The following is a 25544-nucleotide window of genomic DNA, read 5'->3' on the forward strand; positions in this document are numbered from 1 at the left end:
GGCTGGGTACAGCGTGCGTGTGTGGAGCGGGAAGGGGGGCTCGCTGCGGAGCCCGCCGATCCAATTGGCTCGCGAGCGATGACGGGCGGGCTGCTCCCTCCCCGCCGTGCCGCTCGCCTGTGTGGATGCGAGCAATGCGCGCAAAAGTGCCTTTGCATTAGCCGGCGCGCGCCGTAGCTCCGGGCGCTCGCTCGCAAAGGTGCCGGCACGAGCGGGGCGAGCCCGTCCCGCTCCTGGCAGCCCGTCCCGACCATGGCATGGGCACGGGGGGATCTGACGTCCTCGCTCTCCATCATCGTCGCCTTGGCTGCCTGCGTTTCCGCCACCACCAGCGAAGGTAGGAGCCCGGCTGGCCCCGGCGTGACGGGGCGATGTTGGGGGGACCGGCGGGATCGGTTTGGCTGGCTAGTTCGGATGCGTCTGCATGGGCTTACTGGCAAGTGATGATCTCCCCGCTGGGCTTGACTTCTCCCCGCTCTCAGGGGAACGCAGCCCTGGGCTCCTGCCTGACCGAATTTGCTGATCCTGGAGCTCTTGCGCAGTGGCTAAACTTCAGAGCCGGGCAGGAGGACTTGGTCTCTGCAACAGCACCTGCCAGCTCTGCCCAGCATCCCCCCGCAAGGACTATGCTGCAGCATGCCGGGGACGGGCACAGCGGGGACTGGGACGCAGGTACCGGCTCAGCGGTGGCCATCTCCACCACCGGAGCTGGAGATAGCCGAGGACAGCGCGTGCCGGCAGGGCAGCGTGGGCTGCGACGGAGCGAGCAGATGGGTTCGGGAGGGCCGTGCAGAAGGTGCAGGGAGCAGGCTGCAGCAGGCGGAAGGGCGCTCGGATGGGGAAACTTGCCGAGAGGGAAGGGGCTGGAAACTTCGGAAGCGGGAAGCGGGGATGCAGCCAGGGACCCTCTCCCGACGGCTCGATGTCAGCAGCGTCAGGCCTGCTCCGGCTGCCCAGGCYGCTCCACCCCGCTCCCGGCCATGCTCAGCCCTGGCCCTTGTCGGCAGTGAAATCCTGCTCCTGCAGCTCGGGCCCCCCTCGGCTCCGGCAGCGCCGTTCCCGCTGCCTGTCACCCATTCGCTTGTCTCTTTTCCACGCTGGCAGCGGTGTGACTGCTTCCYGGGTCTGCTGATCTTCGTCACCCGGAGATGTGGCGTTCCTACTCCCGAGCTTGTCCTTGGCGCCGGCAGCAGCATCCTTCCTCCGTCTGCTATGCCTGATGCTATCCCCGGCCAGCGCTGCACGGCCCTCCTCGGCGCACCCCGGTGCCCGTGTCCCTACCCCGTCACGGCGGTGGCATCCCTCTCATCTCCTGCCCTGCTGTCCTCCTGTCGTGCCGAGGCCCGCGGGCCGGCAGCGGGCTGCCTCGTGCCCTTTGCGGCACCCTGTGGGGCCGCGTCCCTGCTCCAGCTGCCATCTTCCGGCACGCATCCCTACCTTCCCTCCTTCCCAGCCTGTCTTCCTCATCTGTATTGCTCATCTCCGGCTATTTGCTGGTCCTACCCTCATTTTCTGCCAGCTCCTGACATTCCTCCTGCACCTTTCTCCATCGGCTTTCCTGCCCTTGCTGGGGCTGCATCAGCCTCTTGTTGCTGGAGATGGGGTGTGGGGGGACAGGAAGGGACCTCGCCACCCTCACACCCCTGAGCGCTTGCTCTCCCTCCGCTCCACAGAGCACTAGCTGCCCTGAGCCCAGGGCTGACTTGCGGTACCCCGTTGAGCTGTCTTCTGCATGTCCCATGGCATGGGGAGCTGCGGCATTATGAAGCAGGACAGCCCAGCCGGGACTCGGCTGACCCTAGTTGTGGGCAGAGCAAATCACACTGCCAGCAGCTGCTGGCTCCTTGGTCTCCTCTGGGCTCCTTAGGTGACGAATGGAGCAGAGAGGGGAGCTGGAAATTCACCTTTCTCTAGGACGTAGTAGCCAGGAGACAGTGATGCAGAGGAGGAGGAGGAGAGCGGGTTGTCCAGGGTACGGCCTCCTGGAGACTGCCCTGGGTAGACGGGGCTGGCCATCAGCATGATGGTGCCGTGGGGACCATCCGCTCTGCCTGCAGTCCCTGCTTTTGTCCCCAGAACAGGGGTAAAAACCCAAACCTGCGGGATGGCAAAGCACAGGCTCCACGGTGGGACTGCATGGCTCAGCTCGGGTCAGCAGGCTTGGGGAAGGGGGGGGATGGTCCTTCCCATAATACCCACAGTCTGGAGCTCCTGCATGTCRGGCAAGGCCCCATGGAGATCGCTGGCTGTTGGAGTGGCTTTTGCAGCATCTGCAGGGACAGCTGGGCCCTGGACTGCTCTCCGTGTGCCCCTGGCCGGGAAAGATCTGGGTTTCTTGCAAGACATTTTGGAAAGGAAAGCTAGTCTCAGTGACAGCTCTGAGCAGGGGCAGCAGGGATGTACGAGGCATGGAGTGGGGAAGACCTGACAGGTTGGATCTGGGGTGATGGGGTAGGACCATGCAGAAAGTGCTGGCTGGTGTCAGGACCATGCGTGGGACTTCGGAGAAAGCCGATGGTGCTCTGTCCGCTGTCCCCAAGGATGCCAGAGCCTCCACAAGCTCTGCTGTGGTGCAAAGGTAGTGGAGCTAGGGAATGACCGCGTACTCGGGGACGGGTTGGTGACGGTGTCTGTGCAGGGGCTGTGCTGACCATGCCCAGGTGGCATGAGCGTCTGAAGGGCCAGCGACGCAGCCGCAAGATTGTCTGGGTTTGATGTTGGTTGTGGAGAGTCCTGGCACTGGGCTGGGACTAGAGAGATGGGGAGAAGCTGCAAAGCGCAGCACAGCGATGGAGTCTCCTGGACTTCGGTTATGCCGGGTTTTGCTACCTGGTTTCTACAGTGCTTAGTGTGTGCTGGCATGGTGTGAAGGTGCAGCAGTGATGTGCGATGGTTGCTGCTGTTGACCATGATGTTTCCCTGCTGTCACAGCCATGGTGGGCAGGGTGTGCTTCTTGCCACAGCTTGCCCCGGCCAGGGGCCCTGCAGGCAAGCCGGAGGACAGACGTGTCCACGGGGCTGCAGCGATGTTATGGGACACACCTTGGCATGGGACAGATCCTAGCAGGAACAGGGTATGAACCTCCCATCCTTCTGGGCAGGGTCACCCACACAAGCGCGCCCACAGTAGCAGGTTGCAAGGGCCAACTGACTCCTCCGTTGTCACCTCCACCTGTGCCGTCCCCAACCAGGTTCCCAAATCCGGGATGCGAAGAATAGGGCCGGGGCTCCATGCGCAACATCTTGGAGATGGGGAGGGAGGGATTCACAGTCCAGCCTGCAGCCACGGTCCCAGCCCCACAGTGATGGTCCCAGCCCCACGGAGACCTCCCCACCGCTTTAGTCTCCACGCTGGCCTCATGGAGACGACCCGGGAGGTATCGCACAGGCGATACTGTCCAGCACACATGGCGCAAGCTGTCAATTCTGCACTTGCCAGGCATCACCGATTTTATTTGGGGGGGTTGAAGACCTGCAGGGTAGAAAATTACAGCTACAAAGTGAATTTAAGGCTGGGTTGTGTTGCACTCCGTGTGCGCGTATCGGGAGGTAATTGGTCCGTAAAGATGTGTATTAATCCTAAGAATCTGCTTCAATCTGGTTATCTATCCGAAAAGATTTGTTCCAAGCAATTTTGAGTTTATTTTTATTTCTCTTCAGCCCACTGTGCAATGGATGCCCTGGAAATGGGAGCTGGTAGGAAAATAGAATTGCCATTTCATGGGAAAATCCCCACATTTCAACGTGGCAGCCATTGCAAAAAGCATCGGAAGCCAAAACCGAGATGTTTCCTGTAGGCGAAAAATCTGCAGGATCTAAAATATTTTCATTGAAGGAGCACTGGAAATTTTTCAGTTTGAAATTGTTAAATTGTTTTGGAGCAGGGAGATTAAAAAAAAAAAAGTTCATTTTGATAATACGAAATAGTGTGGTAGAGAAAAAATATTAACGCTATTGTACGAGTGGCATAGGTGACTATAATTACTTGAATATTTTATGTGATATCTTGACGTAAATTTAAATAATAAAATATGAAATATCTTTGCTGTATTGAAGCAAAACCAGAAGAGTAGAAATTACCATGTTTTAGGGCTGGCGGTGACAAACTGTTTTTTCCTTCCGGAAAAACAGCACTTTAAACCCCGCCGCTGGGCCGGGGTCTGCTTCCAGGTAATAGGGGCAGCTCTGCTCCGCGCTCCCTCCGGAAGGCGGGACACCTTCCTCCTCCTCGCAGCTGGCATAGATGGGGATTGATTTGTCCCGGAGAGATGTAGCTCGGAACAGGAGGAGATGGATGCGCGCCGGGCTCGCCGTAACCCGCGCACGCTTCCCTCGGATGCCGCGGCCTGCTGCGAAAGGGGAATCGGATGCGAAGGAGCRCCGGGCGCTCCGGCTCCTCGGGAAAACCCAGCCGCTCGCTTTGCTGCCGAAAACGGGGGCTTAGCACGGACCGCAGCCTAACACGGAGAGGGTTTTGCAGCCATCTCCCCCGCTAATCTCTCGGTTGTAATCTCATTAATTGCCCCTGTGCTCAAACAGGGAAAAAAAAGAGGTAAAAACTCATCTACGTATTTATTTAACGGTACTTTGCTACCCCGTTTCCAGCAACGTTGGAGTTGGGGGCTGCTGGCTAAGCAAAGCTCTGGAAAGAGAGAGGAAATAGCTTTTTTTTTCAGTTGTAAAAAGGATGCCATGTTCTTTAATAAGAATAGGAAATTAGGGGTTTTAGGCGAACAGACTTTGGGGGATGAGAGAATAGAGAAACATTCGTTTAAAACGGGCGGTTGATTTGCAGCGTGTTAGCCAAAAAAAAAAAACAAAAAAAGTCATTTTTGGGGGGTGTTATTTTTTCTGATTGCCCTCAAAATGCTGGAATACAAAGCAAATACTTGCGTGACTGTAGGAGGCTGGTGCATGAGGGATGTGTTTCTGCTCTCACCTTCATTTCTGTCCTTCCGGTATTAATAGCTTATAAAACTTCTGGAAAAACCCCAACCAAAACATTTGCAGGAAAATAATGCAACCGGGCTCAGCGTGGACCTACTTTTTGAGCTCTTTTTCATCCTCCTCAAATTCTTGTTTCCTGAAATCCTGAAGGGTTTATTTGCAGTGGCGGGGAGGGGGAAAAAAGGTGAGGAGTGGAAATAGGTGTGATGAATCCAGATTTAAGCACGCCTGAAAACCCAGCTGGTTGCTAAAGGCACAAAGGCGCTCCCAAATTTTGATAGCTGGAAAAATGGCGAGGAGAGGGGGGGAAAAAAAAAAAAATTGTACCTACAGGAAAAACGAACTAACAAGCGAACAACAATGACAAAAATCCCCAAAGCCCTTCAGGCGGAGCGGGAGGAAGAGCTGCTCTTCCCGCTCGTCCTTTTGGGAGAGGCTGGTCCCCTGTCACCGGCAGGCAGGATTCCCGCTCTCCCGCACTGGGAAGCCCGGATTTTATCGAGACGTCCTGACACCTCCATTCTTTGTTCGAGTCGGGTCCCCCGTTTAATACATCCCTGCTCGCCTAGCTGGCAGCCTTCGGTGTTCCCTTTATCTCCGGAGGCAAATCCATTCATACGATAACTCTATTCACACGCTGACAGTTTTTGATAGTTCATTCTCCTAACCCAGGCGTGTTAGCATGACCAACGCTCGAAATTATCCCCCTGTCCCAGAGAAACGATTAACCCCTTCAGCCCTCCTGGTTCAAAAGTGATCGCGCAGGCGTATTTCCATCAAAAAACAAACAGAAAAAAAATTCCACCTACTGCATATGTAGATTTATGTTACTTAAGGTCAGAAATAACCACATAAAAGGCATAAATCCTTTATGGATCAGGTCCAGTCACACCAATAAAGCCTAATTAAATGTATTTGGTCAAGGCATACCTACCAGAAAGGTGTTCAATATTTATTTGAAGACATCAGCAAAGGCAGAATCCATCACTTCTTTTAATAATTTGTTCCAATGGCTTATCAGCCTCGATGTTAAAAAAATTGGACCTTTTTGGTTCCCTAATTTGAATTTGTCTGGCTTCACCTTCCAGCCATTTGTTCTTGTTATGCTTTCCTTCCTAGATTAAAGAGCCCTTCGCATCCCGTATTTTCTCCCCATGAAAGCACGCGGAGTGTTACCAGGGTGCCTCGCACCCTTCTTTTCGACAAGCCGCGGAGACTGAGCACTGCAGGTTTCTCACTCCAAGGCGTTTCCTCCAGCCCTGTTATTGTGGTCGTGGCTCTTTTCTGCTACAGCTCCAGTTTTTCACATGAAAAGTTCTGGATGCTCTAAGGGTAACGGCAAGTCCCGCCAGTGCTGATCACAGCTGGAGAAATCAGCTCTGTCCCAGCATCAAGGGCACCCAAAAATCATTGGGTCTGTCCACGATGCAGGTACTCAGGCCATGATTGCTGGTCTGTAGGCAACCACCAATTTCTAGCCCAGTGATTAATTCACCTTTATAATGAGGTTTAATATAGAGATTCTTCCTTAGATGTGGTATCTTTTGTGCTAGGAAATTCTCCTGTATAACTTTAAAGACTCCCACGATATTTCATTGCTGGTGGCATGAGGTATTCAGCATGTCTCCTCAAATGTTTTTAGTATTGGTATTTTTGTCCATGAAAAAGTTCAATTTTAAAAAGCTATTTTTAAGAGAGCAAAGTAATTGCCGTTAAAAGAAATTAACTTCCTTGAAAAATGTCACTGGGGTACAAAGAGCTCAGCATGATTTAGGGTGGCCAACTGCTGCGAGCGTAAAAGACGTCCTCAGAGAAATTAGTGAAGAAGCACCTGATAGCCTACGGTACCGTCATCTAAAGCCCCTTCATATAGCCCAGATAAGTGAGCACATTTGCAAAAATCCATATTTTCTTAGCGGAATCCTCCAGAGAAGATAAAACTCAAATCTTTGCTTCAGACAGCTGCAGGACTGTGAAGGGCATGAAAGCCAATACCGGGGGAATCCCGATTTTGGGCAAGCAATCCGGATGCTGCAAAACCCCAAACAGGCTGGAGATATCAGTGCGAGCACGTGGTGCTGTGTGTATAGATTGGGAACGAAGGTGCTGAGCTGCGCTGGGATAAGGACCTGAACGGAGTGGGATGGGATGGCAGCTCCTGGTTGCTTGGTGCAAGTTGCGACTCCCCAAAACCTTGGCAGGTGCCTGCGTGCGAAATCTCAGCTGCACCCAGCACTGCCGGTGCTCAAAGTTTGTTATATCTAAATGCAGTGAGAAATGAGAAGGTAGATGCAAACCGATGTGATGACCAGCCCAGAGGAGCCCCAAGGAGTTACCAGCACAAACCCTGCTAGAGATGGCTTCTGTTGGCCCCAGTCAGTGGGTACCACGCAGATTTTGCTCACAGCAAGTGGGAAAGGCATGTCATGGGCATTGCTGCCTGGTTAAAAACGGAAAGTCCTAGTCTGAGGGAAGATCAATAATCTGTTCTTCAAGTTGCTGGATTTAGGGAGGTTGGTCAGGCAAAGATGCAAGGTGCTGCCCCTTGAGGGAGCGTTGATGGGGAGATTGCATGTGTGTACGTGCAGGATGAGGCCTCTCACCTTGGCAGGAGATGGTGCGCAYGGCAGAGTTGAACGTTAACGCTAGGAGCGCTCCGGCGAAACAGGCTGCCGAAGGGCGGTTGCGTTGTGTTGTGCAGCCTCCCTTCTGCCCAGCTGCAGCGCGGGCTGAGAGAGGGACCGTGCTGTTGTCCGTAGGCTGTGGACATTATGGTGGAAATGACCCGCGAAACTGAACGGCTAAATCCAAATCGCGGGACATCGGGTTGGCAGAGCCCTGTTCCTTCAAGAGTTACGGAGCAGACCTGGAAGTACGAACCCCTTTTGCTATGGTGTGGCTCTTCGGGGACATCCGTGCCCTGGCTGTACTGTTTTTCTCTCCATGGGGAGCTCCTATACCGAGGGTGCTGGATGCCCTGGGGAGGAGATGGATGCTAGGGGCTCCCTGCAGCCCCACAGCCTTGGGGATGTGTCTGGCTCCGCGGGGACCTTTCGGCTCCCTGCGGCTCTCCTCTCCTCAGTGCCTGGCCTCTCCCAAGCCTTGCCACGGTCCGGCTCCTTCCGCTCACTCGCGTTCCCAGCCCTTGAATATTTCCATGGAGTTTCTTGCCTCCCTGACCTTTCTCACCCCCCTCCTGTCCCTAGAGTCTTCCCACCTCCTCCTCGGTCTTCTGCCCTGAATTACAACGAGCCCAGCCACCCCTTCAGCCTAAAATAGTCCCTTCCCCAGCCCAGCATGACTCCACGGCAAAGCTCTTGGACCGGGGAGCAGGGAAGCAAGAGGAGATGTGTCCTCACCCCTCGCTCCGGGTCTCGGCTCAGGATCGTGCCCCCGATCATCCCACCCTTGAGCTTGGGGACATCACGGTTCTTTGAGTGTTTCCAGCCGGTTATTTACGTCCAGCTCTATCCACGCACCATTTGCTCTGCTGCTGCACCAAAACCTTTACGTGCAATTAGGCCGGGGTACATCGGTACCGTAACACCGTGCCCGGCAGTGGGTAGACACGCGTGCTTTAATTTGGATCGCCTAAGCCAACATGCCCATTCCGCCCTGGCTGTCCCACCATGCAAAGAACATCAAGAGAGTCTCAAACTGAGTAGGAAAGATCAATGTTTTATGTCTGTATTTTCTCATCTGTATTTTTGAGAGCGAGGGGCTTTTTTGTTGTTTTGCTTTGGATGCTTTTTTCTAGGGGGAAAAAAAAACCTGCCTTGGAATTTCAAGGTTTTTTTGCCTCGGAAATATTTTATACTCGGAGTRTTTTGTTTTGTTTTTACATTATTTCATGGCATTTCAGTCTTACCACAGGTTATGCACTTACACTCCGTGTTATCTTACATGATATCATGCAGGGTCTGGAAGGATCAGGTTGATCATTTTATTTTTAAAACCCGAAGTGCGGCTTTTTTGTTAGCGCTGATTGAACAAACAAGCTTTCTTCCTGCATCAAAGTATCTCCTGCTCCTGGTAGGCTGAAAAGGGGTGACCCTCTGGGCAGTCCTTAAGGGCGTTACTGCTCCCGATGCATTACAAAACGCTATAAAATTAAAGAATATGGAAAGTTCAYGGTGACAATCTGGAGGTTCTGAGAAGAAAAAAAAAAGAAATGGCAATTAGGACACGTCCAAAGCCGGCGCTGGGTTCGCACAGGAATTGTCTGAAAACGTTTCTTTGTCGTTCTTATTTTGCGGCCTGATTCCGGCATTTCCCAAAATGCGGAAATCCTCCGTGCCTGCTGGATTTGGGCGTATGCTTTATATTTACTCCCAATTCTTTCCTAAATTTCTTGTCTGGGCAGTAAGATGCCAACGGGTCCCGCGGCACGAGCGCTCTGCCTGCCAGCTCCTTGGTGCATCCAGCTCCGTGAACGAGCAGCTGTTCGGCGAAACCTTCCCCGGATCCGGCCACCGCGGYGGCAGATCCCGGACGGATCGTGTACCCCACGGTAGCTCCCCGCTGCCTTTGCGCCGGCCAAAAATCCGCGGGGCGGCTGCGCTTTGTGCACGGCCCCCGGACGGGAAATACCAAAGCGTCCTCCCACCTCGCTGCTTTTTGCCTCGAAGCCCCAACCGTGGGGGTCGCAAGAATAAGCATCTATTTTTCCTTGCTTTAAAAGATAAACATCCTCCCAGGGAGGAGGAGGAGGAGGAGGAGGAGGAGGCTGAAAGCCAAGCGTCCTTCCCCCGGATGCTTGGGGGCCAGCGAAACGCAGCTTTGTTGTGCCGGTTTTTGCCTCCCGAATCCGGAAAGGTCGCGGCCGGCTATTCAGCACGGCCCGTGGATTAAACGGTGGGATGCAAATAGTTGACCCATCCCGGCCCCACCTGCCTCTTCAAAGTCCTGCCTCGGATTATGGGAAACGAATCCCGCTTGCTCTTGTTCCCCTCCTCTCGGGGAGCCTCTCCTGGTGCCTTTCCCATAGCCCTGACGCTTTCTTTCCACTGCAGTTAAACCTCTTCGGTGTTATTCCCCCCGCCGATCGCGGTCGGGCGGCGGAGCCGGATCGAGCGGACCCGCGCGCGCCGCTCGGCATTGAATTATCGATGCAAAAGGCGTCGTTGCGGGGAAGGAGCCGCGCCGCGAGTCTTGGGGAGGCCTCTGAAGTTGCGATGGGGAGGAATCGAAGCCCGCGGGAACGGGGCTGCTCCCGCCGACCCTTCCTCCCCGTGCGCGCCCTGCAAAGCCCCGCTGCCTCGGAGGGAGACGGCGGAGTAATTAGAGCGAGGACCGCGGTGGGTTAACGATTAGCGAAGGGGCTCAGAGCCCCACCACCACCCCCGCCTTGGCCCCCGACTGCTTTTCTGGAGGTTGGGGCATCCCCTGGCGTGCTACCCTGGTCCGGTCCCACCGCCCTGCCGTGCAACGCCGCCTGGCTGAGGGTTCAGAGATCCCCTCAGCTGGGTCGTGGTGGCTCCCGTAAACACAATTCCCGGGTGCTGACTGCTTGGAAGTGGGACCCCCCACGACACCACGGCCTCTATTTGCATGGATAAACCCTTGCAGGATCTGTGATCTCCAACGCAAGCGTGTGCGGGCGTTGGGAAGGATTTCTAAGCAATAATTCTTTATTTTAAGCAACACAAAAGGTATATGGATCCAGGCAAAAAAAATCACCTAGATACCATCCCACCTCACCCATCTCAAGTACTGCTTAGAGTTTGGCAGCTAGATACAAACATAAATACCTCGTCATCTCTGACTCCTGGTTGCTCCGCTTGTATGAGATTGTAATGCGCGCTACTCACGCAACATTACGTGATGCAACTTTATAAAGAAGCAAACAAGTCTCCCCTGAGCGAGACACCGGGCTCAAAAAAGCTAGTTTGCACCAGGGAAGTGACCTGCTCGCTGCTAGGAGCTTCCATTTGAATGGACAATCAGGCTTGACAGCTTTTCCATCGGTGCAAGAATTCCTCCTGACACCTCCTGGTGTTTTGGCTCAATACGCCGAGTCAAGGCCAAGGCACAGAATAGYGAAAAATCAAAATGGTGCTCAGGAAAACAAAATGGAGCTTGTCGTTTGAGACTGATACGTGCAGACAGTCCATAACATCAAACAAAATTACCCGGCTGTAGATAGAGAGGTCTCCCCAACCATCACGTTTGCTGAGAAACGTTTCGGCTGAAAGGGGTCCTTTGTGGGGGTCTCGTTCACCCTCCTGCATCCAGGGCAGGCTGTTCCGGAGGGTCTGTCAGCCGGAGGGGCGATACGGTGGGGGAAATCACCTGCAAAACGGTGGCCGGGGCAGTTGCATGCAAAGCAGCGGGCTCCTTCCAGTAACTTAAATGCAAGGGAACGCCTTTCTACTTGTCCAGTTTCCACTGCAGTGGGCTTAACAGGTAGGACTCCGGTGCACTCGGTCGAAACACTTACTAAATAATAATAGAAGAAATATCTTAGCTTTCCTCCTGCACAAAGGCATGGATAATCTGCTCCATGGGAGTGTTGCAAGGGATGCACGCTAGCGTGGCGATCTGTGCACCAGAACAGCTGGAAGAAGACAGCTCCTTGCTCTATATGTGAGGTGTGAGCGACACCCGTATCATCTACCTGGTGGGATGGGGTGTAGCAAGCTGGTTCCACAACTGGGAGCGGGAGAGCCGGGCCTGTGCGGATCCGTCACCGGACTAGCTACCCCAGGGCTTGTTAGCTCCCATGCAGTACTGTGGGGAAGAGTTTGCAAAACTTTGGGGACCAGAAGAGTGTCTCCAAGTGGGGCTGCAAGCTCCGATGTGGCCTGGGGAAGATCACTGCATTGCTGTCCATGGTGTGATGGAGCCATGCTCCAGTTGACCCCTGGTGTGTGCAGGCTCCTCAAGCCGCCTGGAAAGCCTGTTCTGCAGCGAGATGCAGCCGTGTCCATCTCTGAATGTCTCAGCGTGGGAAAGAGGGTGCAGAAACCGTGGGGAGGGGAGAAAAGGTCTGCGGGAGCTGTCCCCCTCCCTGCTGCCTGCCTGCTGAGGAGGTTGCCCTGCATGGTGGAGGGTCACCGGGACCAGGCTCCCACACTACGAGCAGGGAAACTCCTGAGCCCCGGCTCCTGCTGGGTGAATTACTCAGGGAAAATAGGCAGAAAATCTTCAGATTAACAATAACAAATAAAAATGGATTTGAGATCTCCGAGGTAATTACTCCGTGCTGGGGGCAAGGGGCCTCTTTAGCACTCGGAGCAGCGCCTTGCGGGGAGTAGAGGGGCTCAGCCCGCTGTTGGGCCAATGAAGTCACACTAGAAACCCTGGAAATTCTTTCAAATTGTTCTGCTAACATTAATAAATGCCTCAAAAGCTCCTAATCTGCTCTGTCAGTAGCATGAAGTCCCGGCGTTTCACAGCCAGCTCACGTCCCTGCTTCTTTCTCCCCCCCCCCTTCTCTTTCCCTGCCTGGTAATAGTAAACGAAAGTGGCACCCGTTCCTCCAGCTGCCCAGACCTGCATCACGCTGAGTCCCAGCCCTTGCTCTGGCTGGAGCCTGCTGTCCTGACAAGCCACATCTGCCCTGCGACAAGCCTTGCGCCGAGAGCAAGTTTGCTTCAGACCCTGGAGGTCCAGCCGAGGGCTGGTGCTGGGACAGACACGCTGCGTAAAGATGGCCTGAGGTCCGGGTTAATGCACTGCTTGACCTTTAGGAAAAGCAACCAGGAAGGACCGAGAATCCTTTATGGATTTGGCCTTACCATGGCGAGAGGGTGGTTGCAGGGCAAAGATCGCTGGGAAAAGCACTGGGAAAAGCTGGAGGCATTGCCAGGCTCTGCAGGAACCTGGTGATGGGCAAGGGTTGACAAGACATGGGCTCAGTGGGTGTCTATGCCTGTTGGACTCGCTTCCAGGTGTCAGTACTTCTCACCTGAACCTGCTCACTGAGCCTCTGGATCTGGACCCCGTTGGTCCAGGCAAGGGACAACATCCAAGCCCCTGTGCCACTGCAAACCTGGAGCCTGTGCACCTTCCCCGCGGTGCTGAGCAAGGTGGGATGTCATGTGAGATGTCAAGGCTTGGTGGGACTCCTGCATGAGACACTGTGAGCTGCTTGGGGGAGCAGGAAGGGGCCAGTTGTAGTGTGACCACATCCAGTGGGAGGAAACACAGGCCAGATTTGGGTCTGGCCCTGACACCATGAGCCCCCAGTGGAGCATGACCCAACAGAGGAAGCAGAGCCCATCAGCAGCCTGAGCTCATGCTGGGGGGCTAGCTGCCAGGCCAGGAGGGTAAAGGCACATGGATGGTACAGCAGGGCGATACCAGAGGAGGCCATGGGGCCTGTTCYGGTCCTGGTGGTCCACCGTGCCCCTGCAGAAGAGTCCAGGAGCCCATAACCATCTGGTGAGCTCCATCCACCCAAGCATCCTCAGAGAATGGAGCAAGTTCAGAGCGTTACCAGGCAGCGATAAGGCTCCCCCCTGCCTAACACCACCAAGAGCTGGGTCTGGGGCTAACGGGCAGCACATGAAGCAGATTATAGCTGCAGGCAGCTCACCCTGTGCGTGCGGCAATGCCACTGCTTCCCATCGTCCCCCGCCAACACCGCGCTGGTTTCAATAGAAAGTTCTTGAGCGTGTTCAAAGGTGTCCTCGTCCCCCTGCCTAAACAGCTTCCTTCTCCTCGCCTTGATTTGCCCATGTCTCCTCGTTAAGCTGGGCTCCTGGTGGTGGCAGGGCTTTTGAAAGGGGTCGCTTTGATGGGTCTCCTCGTGCAGTCTCTTCCCTGCAGTCTGGTCTCTCTCCGGCGTGGTGTTAGCCAGGATTGCGGGGGGTCACTTTGTGCCGGAGCCGGGTGCTGCAGTGCATAATTATAGCAGCTTTTGGAGTGCAGATTTCAAACTGCCATGAGTGAAGCGAGCCTGAAGGGCTTGGAGGAGCCTCTGGAAGAGGATTATGCTGGCCCGGTTGTGTCGGTTCGGGCTGGGCAGGACCAGCGGAGAACCTGATCCTCAGCGCTCGTTTCTCTGGCTCCCCTCCTGCTCTGCATCCCCTCCGACCCACAGCCTGCATCCCCCTCTTCTCCAAAAGGACACAGTGCTCCCGGTCATCTGCTCTATCCTCTGCCCGCAGATCTGGGGGAGCAGCATTTGCTGCCATCTCCTCGCTTCCTATCCACCTTGGCCGCAGGCAAACAAGCCCTTGGCGTGAATGAGAAGGTGACTCGGATTTATAGGGGCTGAGTGTAACGCTGTTATCTCTTCCTTCTGCCCCGTGTCCGTACGTGCTGTGCTGGAGCAGGGCAATGCCACGTGCGGGCGTTCGTCCCTGTTAGCGGACACGACGCCTCTTCCCCCCGGACGGGCCAAGGCTTGGGGCACTCGGCAGAGGGGACGTCACAGCCTCCTGGGGTGACGGACGCAGGGGACGAGCGTGCCACGCTCACGGGGTGCCTAGTGGGTGTGCAAGGAGGGGGTTTGCTGGCGGTGGGTTGGCGCCTTGCTCCTCGGGGATGGGGAACAAGCTTTCTAACGCAATGTTTTGCTCCTGTGTTTTCCAGTGAACTTGCTAGACACATCGACAATCCCGGGGGACTGGGGCTGGCTCACTTACCCTTCACATGGGGTAAGTATGAGGTGGCTGTCGGCACTTTGGGGACTCCAGAGGGGCAGGCCACCGCTGGCCCATGCGGGCAGGGCGAGTGGACATCTCCTCAGTCCTGGGCTGGTGGCTTCATCAGCGCTGATGGGGCAGAGAGGACCTGGTCTGTTGGGAAAATGCCATGCCGGAAAGGCTGGTAGTGGAATACGGCCTATTAGGAAAAGTCATTTCACACTGCTCCTAGCCCACTGGGAGGGTGGAGAGAAACAGGTTTGCYCAATTTTCACCGAGTCCTGAGCTTTGAGATARTCGCTGTCTCCAAGGAATTCAACATCKGGGTTACCCCATGGGCACTGAGGCTGAAGAGCATCTTATTCCTCCCTTACAAGGGAGAGCGACAGAGCAGGAATAGCTCAAAATGAGCGAWCCATCTGTAACCAGGGGGACACGTTATGGGAACCAGGCAAACAGCGCATGCAGGAATCCACAGCAGCTGACTTTCTGGGGTAATGGAGATGTAAACGCACWGCCCTGCGGTGTGGCCAGGAAGGATGGAGGGCTGGTGACCCGCTGACTAGGTGGGGTGAGCATGTCCTCTCTGCTGTTTGGATCTTATCCGCACGGTTCCTTCACATGCATTTCCACAGCCAGGTTTTCCTGCCRCAGAAGCTTTCTGCAAATGAAAAATTGTAAGTGTGAATTTTTGATGATAACGGCAACCTGGCCCTAAGAATTTTGTTCATCCATTTAGTGAACAGAAAAAAATCCCATAAGACACATGGGACAAAGTGAAAAGCTCAGCGTGGTTTGCTGCATACAAAAAAGGTGCAAGATCGGGGTGCCTAGCTAGCTTTTGCTGTTGCGTTGATTTTTCATGTCCACTTCTTTTCAGCCCCCTTCTGAACTAAATGGTCCTAATCTTTTCAATTCCATCACCTACAGAAATCTTTCCAGGCCTCTAATCATTTTCGTTGATCTGTTGCCTGAGACTTTCAGTTCCTGCACTATCTATTCGAGAAGAAGTGATCAGAATTGTGAATTCATAATCATAACAATGATGAGATTTATATCAATTATTGTCATACATGTATATATATTAAATTATTAACTCGGCTCTAATTTTAGCACTTAGCTATTGCAGTGATGACTGTCCTGGAAATATTCACATATGCGAGGTCAGAGAGAACCATGGAGCTAATGTGATGTGATCTCCTGCACAAATACAGGCCAGCAGACCTGTCAGTTAGCTTGCATTTGATAAAAACAGAGCTTTTTTAGAAAAAAAATTCTCGATTTCAAAATTGCTCCGGGAGAGGGACTGAGTTTGCCCAGCACCATCTCAGCTGCAGTCAGGAGAGATCGTGACTCACTTGTGGTGTCCCTCAGACCTGTTGTCCTTGGGAACTGCCGCGTCCCCTGCCCACTGTGGCAGCTTGCTGGGATGCAAGGTCTGGGTAGAGCCTGGTTGCTGGTGGTGTTGAGGAGAAGGAGCACTGTGAAGCTGGATTTTATTGGGGATCCCTTAATTTTTTGCTACCATGTCCTGAATTCAGCTAATCCTGCAGGAAAAAAAGGTGGCAATGGTCCCCCCATCCTGCTTTTCCTTGCTGGCTGCCTTGCCTGAGCTGCAGCTGGAGCGTGTCCGGGACGCTCAAGGATGCACGGCTCCTCGACTTCGGGGATGTCCCTGCAGTGCCTCTGCTCAGCGTGAAATATAGCCCGTGGACAGACAAATCCATCACAGTCTCCTCCCGATGAGAGACGGCATTGCTGACCCTGGACCGCTGTTTGTGCTTTGCCCACCTCTCTTCCCAATTTCCATTCCTCCGCTATGTGTGAGCCCTGGGCCGGAGCCTTGGTGAAAATGGGGATGCGGGTAACTGTCTGGGTCTTCACTTGGTGCTAAAAGAGCACAAAAAGCAACTCCAGGACTGTGGCGCTTGGGAAGGTGTCCCTGTGCCAGATGATAGCCCCGTTTCTAACACCTGATGGCTTGCTGTGAAAAGCCGCTTCCCACTTTCCTTTTCACTCCAAGTTTCCCCACCCCTGCAGGTCCCATCCCCTCCTTCCTGGGGCTCCTCAGGATGTCACAGGAAAAAAAAACACAGGCTCAGAGGTTTTTTCTCTTCTGATCTGGGAGATCCCAGAGCCCACCTGTACAGCCAGGGCAACGGTCCGAGGAGGCTGGAAAGCATCAGCAGTGCAAAGCTGGAAGGACGCTGCAGCTAAGCCTCACCGCGATCGCTTGCAAAGCCCTGACGTTTTCATCACACCCGTGGACAGGGTGATCTTGCCTTGCGGCAAACTGTTTCCTCTCTGGGTCYGCTGTGGCCAGCAAGGACAGAAGAGCGCTGGGAGCAGCAGGGTCAGCAGCGCTTTGGTCCTGGGGAGAGTCAAGCCATCAGGGAGGCATGAGCGGCCTGTTTTGACATTTCCTCCCACTGGATAATTAACTGAGGGGGTAATTGGCCGTAATAGCCGCTCCGGGTTTTAATTGCGTGCCCCTCACCTCCACCCCTGCGACGCGTGCAGGAAGCGGAAGGGTCACCGGGAGCATCCCCGTCCCGCGGGCTCCGGCTTCTCTCAGTTATGACTTCAAAGAGCTCCCGGGAGCTTTGCAGCCGGCTCCATCCCCGGAACAACTCCCTTTGCATCGATAATTAAACTCTTATCAGCGCTGTCAAAGAGGCTGCCCCTTCCCCTTGTGTGCCTCCCGTTTGCCAGCCCTCTCCACCAAAACGCCCCGGTGTCCTTCTCTCCCCCTCTCCTTGCCTGGCACATGACCTGCTGGATCAGAGGGAACCTGATCGGCCCCCCCTTGCAAATTGCTTTTCTACTGACTAATTAAAACGGCGATGAAATAAGTCGACATATTATTAATGATTATTGTATCGTCTACTTTGATTTACAAAGTCAAACAGGAAATGATTTTGCTCAGCCACGGGGTATCCAAGGAGCTCGAACGATGCCCTGCAACCTTAACTATGATGGGAGCACCCTGAGCGCTGGGAAATGACCCTCCCGTGCCTCCTGCGACCTCCCTGGCCACCTCCTGCCAGGACCTCCGCRATCTGGTCCCCCAGCTGTAAGGGCTGATTGGGGTCAACCTGGAGAGCTGGTGGGCATCCGTCACCCAGGCAGGTGCCCCTTTCCCTGGCATGCTCGGTTTTAGCTCCAGGAGCGTGGGGAAAGACCTTTGAGGCGATTCCTGCACATCCCCTTCTCTGCTCCTCTCCTGTCCTGCTGAAAGGTGGTGTCCTGAGGTCCCTGAACACAGTTAGCTGAGATGCTATTTCCTCATTCTGCAGCAACTCAAAGGGGGGGAAAAAAAAAAAGAAAAAGAAAAAAAGGCAGAAAAGCACCAGATTTGCTTAAACAACCAGCTGAGAGTACAGACGGCACATTTCTGCCCATAGGACGGTCTCCCAGCAGCGTTTGCACGCTGCGGATGGGAATTTCATGCTACTGCGAACGCCCTGGGACTGAGCTGTTTGCAGAGCAAACCATAGGCAGAAGGGGACATTTTGGAAGGTGAGGCCTTGGTTTGGCTGCTAAAATATCTACGAATAGAGCCTGACTTCGGCCCTGCAGCCAGCAACCGGTTCACGACTTGGAAGGAAATCTGACTTGCTCGCTCTGCCGTGGTGCTTGGAGCCGGCTCTTCCTTTGCCCTGAGCTCACCCTGCGAAAACCGTGGCTCCAGCCTGAGTTGTGCTGTGTGCTTGCCATTTGGACACCGGCTTTGAGGTCCCAGCTGCCTTCTTGAAGCGCCAGAAGATATCAGGGCTCTCCTGTCTGCCTGGGGCCATGCTTTCTGTCATCCATCACTCTGGTGTCCTTGGTGTCATCTCCTTGGGCTTCTCTTCCAAACAGAGCCCCTCTGCCTAGGAGAATACCAGCATGTTACAGAGCAAGCTGCGGCAAAACTCGTTTTCATTAAAAAATGGATCAGTGGGAACGGAACATTGGAAAATAAAGATTTAAACTAGTAATTGAGATAAAAGCTCATCCCCTAGAGCTTGTTCAGTAAATGCTGTGTTATTGCTAATTCCCCAGATGCTGGTCACTACCAGGAGTTAATCACCTGCAGTAAAGCTCAGGGTAGTTAACTGCCTAACAAATCCCTCGTTAGCCATTGCAGTGACTGATTTTATGGGGATTACCTCTATTAAACGCTCCCCCCCTTCCCATCTAATGATTTATAGCTGCAATAACGTCTTTTCTTTTCCCTCTCCCRGTGACAGCGGTGTGAGGGACCAGGCAGCTTCTGGGGAGGAACCACAGCTCGGTGCTTGCTCTCAGGAAAGTGCTGGATGTCCCAGGAGCAGTAAAAGCTTTGCCGTGCCAGACGGACACCGCAACCCTCCCAGAAGCCGTCCCAGGGCTGGGAAGGCCTGGTCCCTCATCTCCCTTTGGCTGGGGAGAGGCGCTTGTCCTGCAAAGTAAAGAGGCTGAGAGCCTTCCTCGGAGGAAAGTAGTTTCTCCTTGTGCATTCGTTCCCCTCCACTTCTCCTCCTCCTCCCCTCTATGCTGCACCCGCACAGGCCCTGGGAGACTTTTAAGACCTTGCTCAGCTGCCCAGATATCTGGTATTTGCATCTTTTGCCTTTCATAATCTGGCAACTTTTTTTTTTTTTATATATAACTTGTGTTGACTTTAATTTAAGCCATTAGACAAGTCCCTGAATACAGATGAAAACCTGCCCCCCCCCTCCTCCCCGCCCCACACATACACGCGTGCTCGCCACGTTAATTATGATGTCCTCGTTTCCATCTCGCTAGGGGATCTTATCGCAACGACAGGGGCCGAGCTGAGCTTCGTTTAATAAAAGCCACTTCAAGCCAGCAGCCGAGAGCAGGCTGATGCGAGCAGGGCCGGGAGGCCAGGTGCAYGCACAGCGCTCGCGTTCTTGAACTGATCGTATCGCCAGCCCCGAACCGTTCAAAGTCAAAGCTGCAGATGGTCAGAGACTCCCCTCCCCGGGAAGGAGCTCGCCGTAAGAGTCTGTAATTAAGGYGAAACAGAAAAACCCTTCAAGTCGCGGCGGTTCCTAAAGTGGGTCCCCTGGTACCGAATGGGACGGTCTCCAGCGCCGCTGTTTGGGGAACTGGGACCCGAATGGAGGTGACGGGACCTGAGGTCCCTTGTTGCCAGGGCTTTTCACCTGGGCACGCTGCTGGCTACTTGCCAGCCTGATCCTTCTCAGCAGGCAAATGTGCCTGCGGCATCTGAGCCACCAGCCCGTGTGGCCTTCACGCCTTTCCACCGATGGTACGGCACTTGTCCTGTAGGCTAACTACATGGTATTAAGGCCAGTCACCGACTGGGAGCCCACGATGCTGCATGACCTGGAGGAAGAACTGACAGTCCGGGTGCTCTGCACTAAAATGCAAAGTTTGAAAAAGAAATGCTCCGAGTGCAAACCCTCCAAACTCTTCCTTGAGCTTGATGTTGATCATTGCTAGTGCTTGGAGATGAGCATTTAAACCCCTGCTCTCAGCCAGCGGGGAGGACGGTTCCAGCTTTGACAGCGTCACATGGATAAAGGAGATGCTGTGGTCACGAGCACTATTCCCTTTGTCAGATTTGGGGTAGAAATGAATGTTTCCGGGTGCAGGAGAACCGCAGCAGACCAAACCAGCCATACACCAAGGTATTTCTGTCCACACCGTAAGCACTTTCTGGCTTGTCGGAGAGCCCCGAGCCCACAGCCCTTGCAGYGGGGGGCTGGCTGTGCTGCTGAGGGAGCATCCCTGCCTGCCRCTCTCCGCTCTGCCATCGCGCCGCGTGTCTCTCCCAGCGCGCGGTTCCGCCTCATTTCTCAGGGGGATCCAGCAGGGAAAAGGCAGAAAGCAGATGTTGTGTTAATTCGTGCTCAATTAATTGTGACGATGACTTCCACACCCTCTGCAGCGTCCGTGCGGGAGCTGGAGGCTGGAGGCTGGAGGCCGGAGGCTCAGGGCATAACTGGAGGGGAACTGCTGTTCATGGACACAGCTCTTCCCAGAGATCACGGATTTCCACATCTTCTGCCTGATCGCTGGGGTCCAGAGCAGGTCCTATGGAGCGATACACAGTCCCTGGTCCAGGCAGTGCTGGGACAAGCCCAAGCATTCTGGATTCCATTTTTTTCCCCCAAGAATTAGAAACAATTTTTTTTCTCTTGCAAGCGGCTTAACTTTCCTGCTGCAYGCTGAATGTGCTTCCCCTGCGGACTGCACCTGGAGCTGCTGCCTTTTCCAAGCTTCTACGAGCTCTTTAAGAGTGAGAAGCAGAGGTTTCTCCTAAAGGTGAAACGCCAGGGGAGTTTCGAAGATACACATCGCCGAAATAGCTGCTCTGATCACCGTAACATTTGCAGAAGGTGTAGGAACGCTTCCTCCGCAGGATCCTGCAATTCACGGGAGTTAAATGAGGGAGGACCTTTTTAGCTGAAGGGGAAGARGGTAGTAGCCTGTCTCACTGGTAGCACTGATAAACCCTCCAATAACGCTTATGCTCTGGGGCTGCAACGCTCTCCCCTAGTCGTGTCCTGTCCCTGCAGTGCTCGCGGCCACGTAGCAAGGCTTCTGGGTGCCTGTTGGTGGCAGATCTGTATTCCTCGCTTGCTGTCGTGGATGCCGGGGTAAAGTCTTTGGGCTTGCCCTTCTCTGCGCTGAGAATCAGGCCGGCTGTCTCGGGGCTGCTGTTGGTTTTGCGTCTATAATGAACTGCGGGTCGCCACTGGAATGAGAAACATGGTTCACGCCACGTCAGAACAAGCCTGGGKCTTTATTTTAATGTACTTGCGAGGCTGCTAAAGAGATTTGTTTTCCTGCTCCGTGTCCCCCGACGGAGCATTCGTCGGCTGCGGTGGGGGGGCGGCTTGGTAGCTGGGGACACGGCGCAGGACCCTTGCAGACACCAGCTCGCCCGCGCAGTGGTCCCGTGCCACGTGCACATGCCGGAGGCAGGCAGGGCATGAACAGCATGGTGAAAGTGGGGGGGACGCCCCCCCCTTTCACCTTCACGGTGGCAGGGCTGGCAGCCCGAGGAAGGCGAGCGGTACCTCCAGGCAGGGAGGGTCCGCTCCRTTAATTATTTTCCTATGGCCAACGCTAGCAACCATCTCACGTTCAGCCGCAGCTCCTGGGGCGCTGGGAGTTTGTCGCTGGGTGGATGACGGCACGTACTCACGCATGCCCTGTGCTCGCCACGGTTTTTTGAGGGCACCTGGAATGACCTGTTCTCTCTCTGTTCCGCAGTGGGATTCGATCAACGAAATGGATGAATTTTTCAGCCCTATCCACACCTACCAGGTCTGTAATGTCATGAGCCCCAACCAGAACAACTGGCTGCGGACCAACTGGGTTCAACGGGACGGTGCCCGGCGGGTCTACGCGGAGATTAAGTTCACGCTGCGGGACTGCAATAGCATGCCGGGTGTGCTGGGCACCTGCAAGGAGACTTTCAACCTCTACTACCTGGAGTCGGACCGTGACCTGGGTGCCAGCACCCGGGAGAGTCAGTTTATGAAGATCGACACCATTGCAGCTGATGAGAGCTTCACCAGCGTGGACCTGGGTGTCAGGCGGCTGAAGCTGAACACGGAGGTGCGGGGTGTGGGGCCCTTGAGCAAGAGGGGTTTCTACTTGGCCTTCCAGGACATAGGCGCTTGCATCGCAATTGTTTCGGTGCGGGTGTACTACAAGAAGTGTCCCGCAATGGTGAGGAATTTGGCATCCTTCTCCGAGGCTGTGACTGGGGCTGACTCATCCTCCTTGGTGGAAGTGCGGGGAGAGTGCGTAGGCCATTCGGAGGAGAGGGACACCCCCAAAATGTACTGCAGYGCGGAGGGGGAATGGTTGGTGCCCATTGGGAAGTGCGTGTGCAGCGCTGGCTACGAAGAGCAGCGGGATTCCTGCGTGGGTGAGTCCCCACTTCTTGCTAAGGGTGTCTGCAAGGGGAGGGCTGGCTGCGGGGAGGATCTTGGCCTTTTTGGGGGGAAAGGTGGAGGACAGAGGCTTGCTTGCAAGAACTTGGAGAAAGAGCTTTGCAGAATGAGCTGGTGGGACCATGGCGGAGACCGGTACTGTTTCTTTGGCCTGTTGAGGCTAAGGGTTGCCCAAGCCTTTGCTTGCTTGCTCATATGTCTCTTGCTAGCAAATAGGTCCCTGATAGCATCTGTAAGCTCTTTGTGGACCTGACGGTGACAGTGCCTGGTGCACAGAGCATGGCTTTGGGACGGGGGCCTGGCTTTGGGATGAGGGCTGCCTTGGGTGCAGGGAGACATTTTACCCTACTGCGATGCGCGTGGTCCCGAGRTGCCAGCTGTGTCCCCGCAGCAGCTGCGATGCTGTGATTCATGCTGGCGCGCTCCAGAGAAACCCACTTGGGCTCTCCGACGTCCTCCATCGCTTGCTTCTCTTTCGCAGAGAGCTTGACAGCAAGGAAAAYAAAAAGAGAGAAACTGAGCTTTATAAAACAAGGTTATCGCATTCATCCATCACCCCCTTCTTCCCCGGGGTTGCYGCAGTGCCTTCCCATCCGGAGGTGTGGAGAGCCTTCCCTGAGATCCTCAGTGCCGCAGGACAGACTTCAGGCTGCCAACTGTACAAACTGCGATAAGGAAGCGGGGTGACCAGCAGCAGCTGTGTACCGGGCTCTGTTGCTGGCAAGGGGGTGGATGTGTACAGAGCTTGGTGCTCTGGGATCCCTGGGAGACCCCCTCCACACAGATTTGTTTGCTTTTGGTTTCTTCGTAGAAGGTATTTAGGGGAGCAGCGTTCTGCCTCTGCAAATAAGCGTGTGGGGCCTTTGTTTGAATTTTGTAGAAATATTAAGTGAAGCATTTGTCTTAGGGAGACTCGATGCAAGGTTAAAACGTCCGAYGTTGGGCTGGAACAGATCCAGGTGCCGCTGGGACCGGCGCCGGCCCCGGCCCCAGAGAGTCCTGAGCTATACAGAGCTGGAAGGACAGGCAGAATAAATGCTTCTACCTGAAATTCCTCCTGCCTGTGACCTTTGATTTTAAAGTCATCCCGGAACAGACGTGCTAATTCAGGATATTTCTTTCTCTCCCGCATTAAAGGGTAGGTGTAAAGCRTGCATAGGGCCAGGCGTGTGCCACCTGGAAAGAGGGCACTGGAGCAGGCCACCTGAACGATTCAGTCCCAGCCCCAGGACTGCAAGGAGCTGTGGGTTAGAGGTTTGGTTCAGAAGTGCCGAACAAGCCCTCCACACATCCCCCCCTCCTGCAGCCCTGTACAGGAGACTTTGCCCGGTGGGATCAGCACCGCAACGCGCTGCAGGCAGGGAGCAGAGGGCAGCCCCAGSGTCTGTGTTGCAACATGTCCGTCTGTCTCCCAGAGGGCAAAGCTGTAGGAAAGCTCCTTCTCCACCCTCCTGGTGACCTTTCCAGTGGCTGCCCTGACTTTTGGGATCGTTGCCCCTCAATGCACAGCCCCTGACCCATAGGCACAGCAGGGAGGAGACGTGGTTCAGCCTGCCCCGAATGGGGTGGACACAGGTGGAGGCTGGTCCTAGTGCACTTAAATGGACTCAGACCTGCGCTGTTCAACCAGTCGTGCTCTTGCATGAGGCTTCCCAAAGCTTTTTGAGCCAGAAACCAGGCAGAAATGTCACTGGCCTTTCTTTGACCTCGGAGGGGAAGGTTCAGGGTCACCTCTTCCTTGCGTCTTCCCTGTCCCATTTATCCTCAGCGGCTCCTAATGGAGGAGCAAGGGGAGTTTGATAGCCCAGCATCAAGCGAGCAGAGGCAACACCTTCTTACTAGCATCTCCTTCAGCAGGTGGGTGTGGAGCCGGAGTATATATATTTACACACAAAAGCAAACAGATACAAATCTCTGATCTAAGCTTCTTGTGCTTGATTGGGGCAGAGTTCATTTTTCATGGTGAAAAGTGCCTTTCTGGAATGATTTATAACCCTGGTGGATCTGTCGGAATTGGAAATTAGCTGTTTTAATTGTCAGGCGGACAAAAGCAGGATTCCAGTGGCTGTCGCCCCAGTAATTTTTCATTCTCCGTCACTGGGACGAGATGATATAAATCACTTCTTGTGGCCCTAATAATCTTTCTATAAATATCAGGGAAATTCATTTTTTTTCTTGGGGGAAAAAAAATTAAAGAGAAGATACTTTGCCTTTATGGCCATGTTTAAAATGTGATTCCAAATTAATTTCCTTTTGCCTTTCACAGCCGGACGCCTTATTTGTCAAAGCTAAAGATGTTTGAACAGTGGAGGTTTCTCCCCCTCCTTTTTAATGTTCATTTTTCTAAGGACCTGCCAGAGTGATGGAAGACAGCTCAGGAAACCAGATCGTGGCCAAAGTTGTTCCAAACCCTCCGAAGGAGAAGGAAGGCTGTGCCACGGAGCTAGGATGCTGGGATGAGATTGGATGTGGTGGAGGATACGCGGGTACCCCGTGGACTGCTTGGCCTCTCATCCCCTTTACTCTTGGCGGTCACTTGGACGTCTCTTTGCTTGGGCTGCAGGGTGGTGGCTGGGATCTCTGACCTCTTGCACTTGCCCTGGTGGGATCCACGCGTTTTACCTTGCTGCAATGTCCCGATGCTTGCCATAAGGACATGAAGGGGGCTTTCCATGGGCTTAGAGGGTGCCGGATCTCAGCCTTTCTGTCACCCAGGGGCACCGGGAGCAGGACCACGCTAAGGCTGCCAGCCAGCCTGGCGTCGGGTGCATCACRCCTGGCACCACACAAGCCACCTGTGCCCTGTATCTATGCCTTGTGCATCTCCCTGGCTCATCTTTAGGGACACGGGAGCCCCTTTTCCAGCTGTGGCTTGGGGTGGGGTGGTGCAGGTGCTGCAGTGCGTTGCTGGGCAGAAACCAGGTTTGAGCAYGATTTGTCACTGCTGGTGGCAGGGAAGGGGAGGTCATTCACAGCCCAGCCTTCCTCCTCCTTGAAACGTATGGGTCCAGAGCAGGAAAAGAGCATGGTAGTATGTCTTGCACACAGCAGATAGCAACTACCCTGCCTAAATAGCCTAATA

At 54.4% G+C, this 25544-nt stretch overlaps 1 protein-coding gene across 1 annotated transcript in view; it reads left to right on the forward strand.

The window, feature by feature from the left end:
• The first annotated feature begins 252 nt into the window (after positions 1-252).
• EPHA8 (EPH receptor A8) overlaps positions 253-25544 on the forward strand; it is a 49289-nt gene continuing 23997 nt past the window's right edge. Inside the window, exons 1-3 of the mRNA XM_026067383.1 lie at positions 253-337; positions 14488-14552; positions 21774-22437. Coding sequence (XP_025923168.1) covers positions 253-337; positions 14488-14552; positions 21774-22437 — 814 coding nt within the window. The remainder of the gene's footprint in view (positions 338-14487; positions 14553-21773; positions 22438-25544) is intronic.

Source organism: Apteryx rowi, unplaced genomic scaffold (assembly GCF_003343035.1).
Source record: "Apteryx rowi isolate R43461 unplaced genomic scaffold, aptRow1 scaffold_259, whole genome shotgun sequence".
Taxonomy (NCBI): Eukaryota; Metazoa; Chordata; class Aves; order Apterygiformes; family Apterygidae; genus Apteryx; species Apteryx rowi.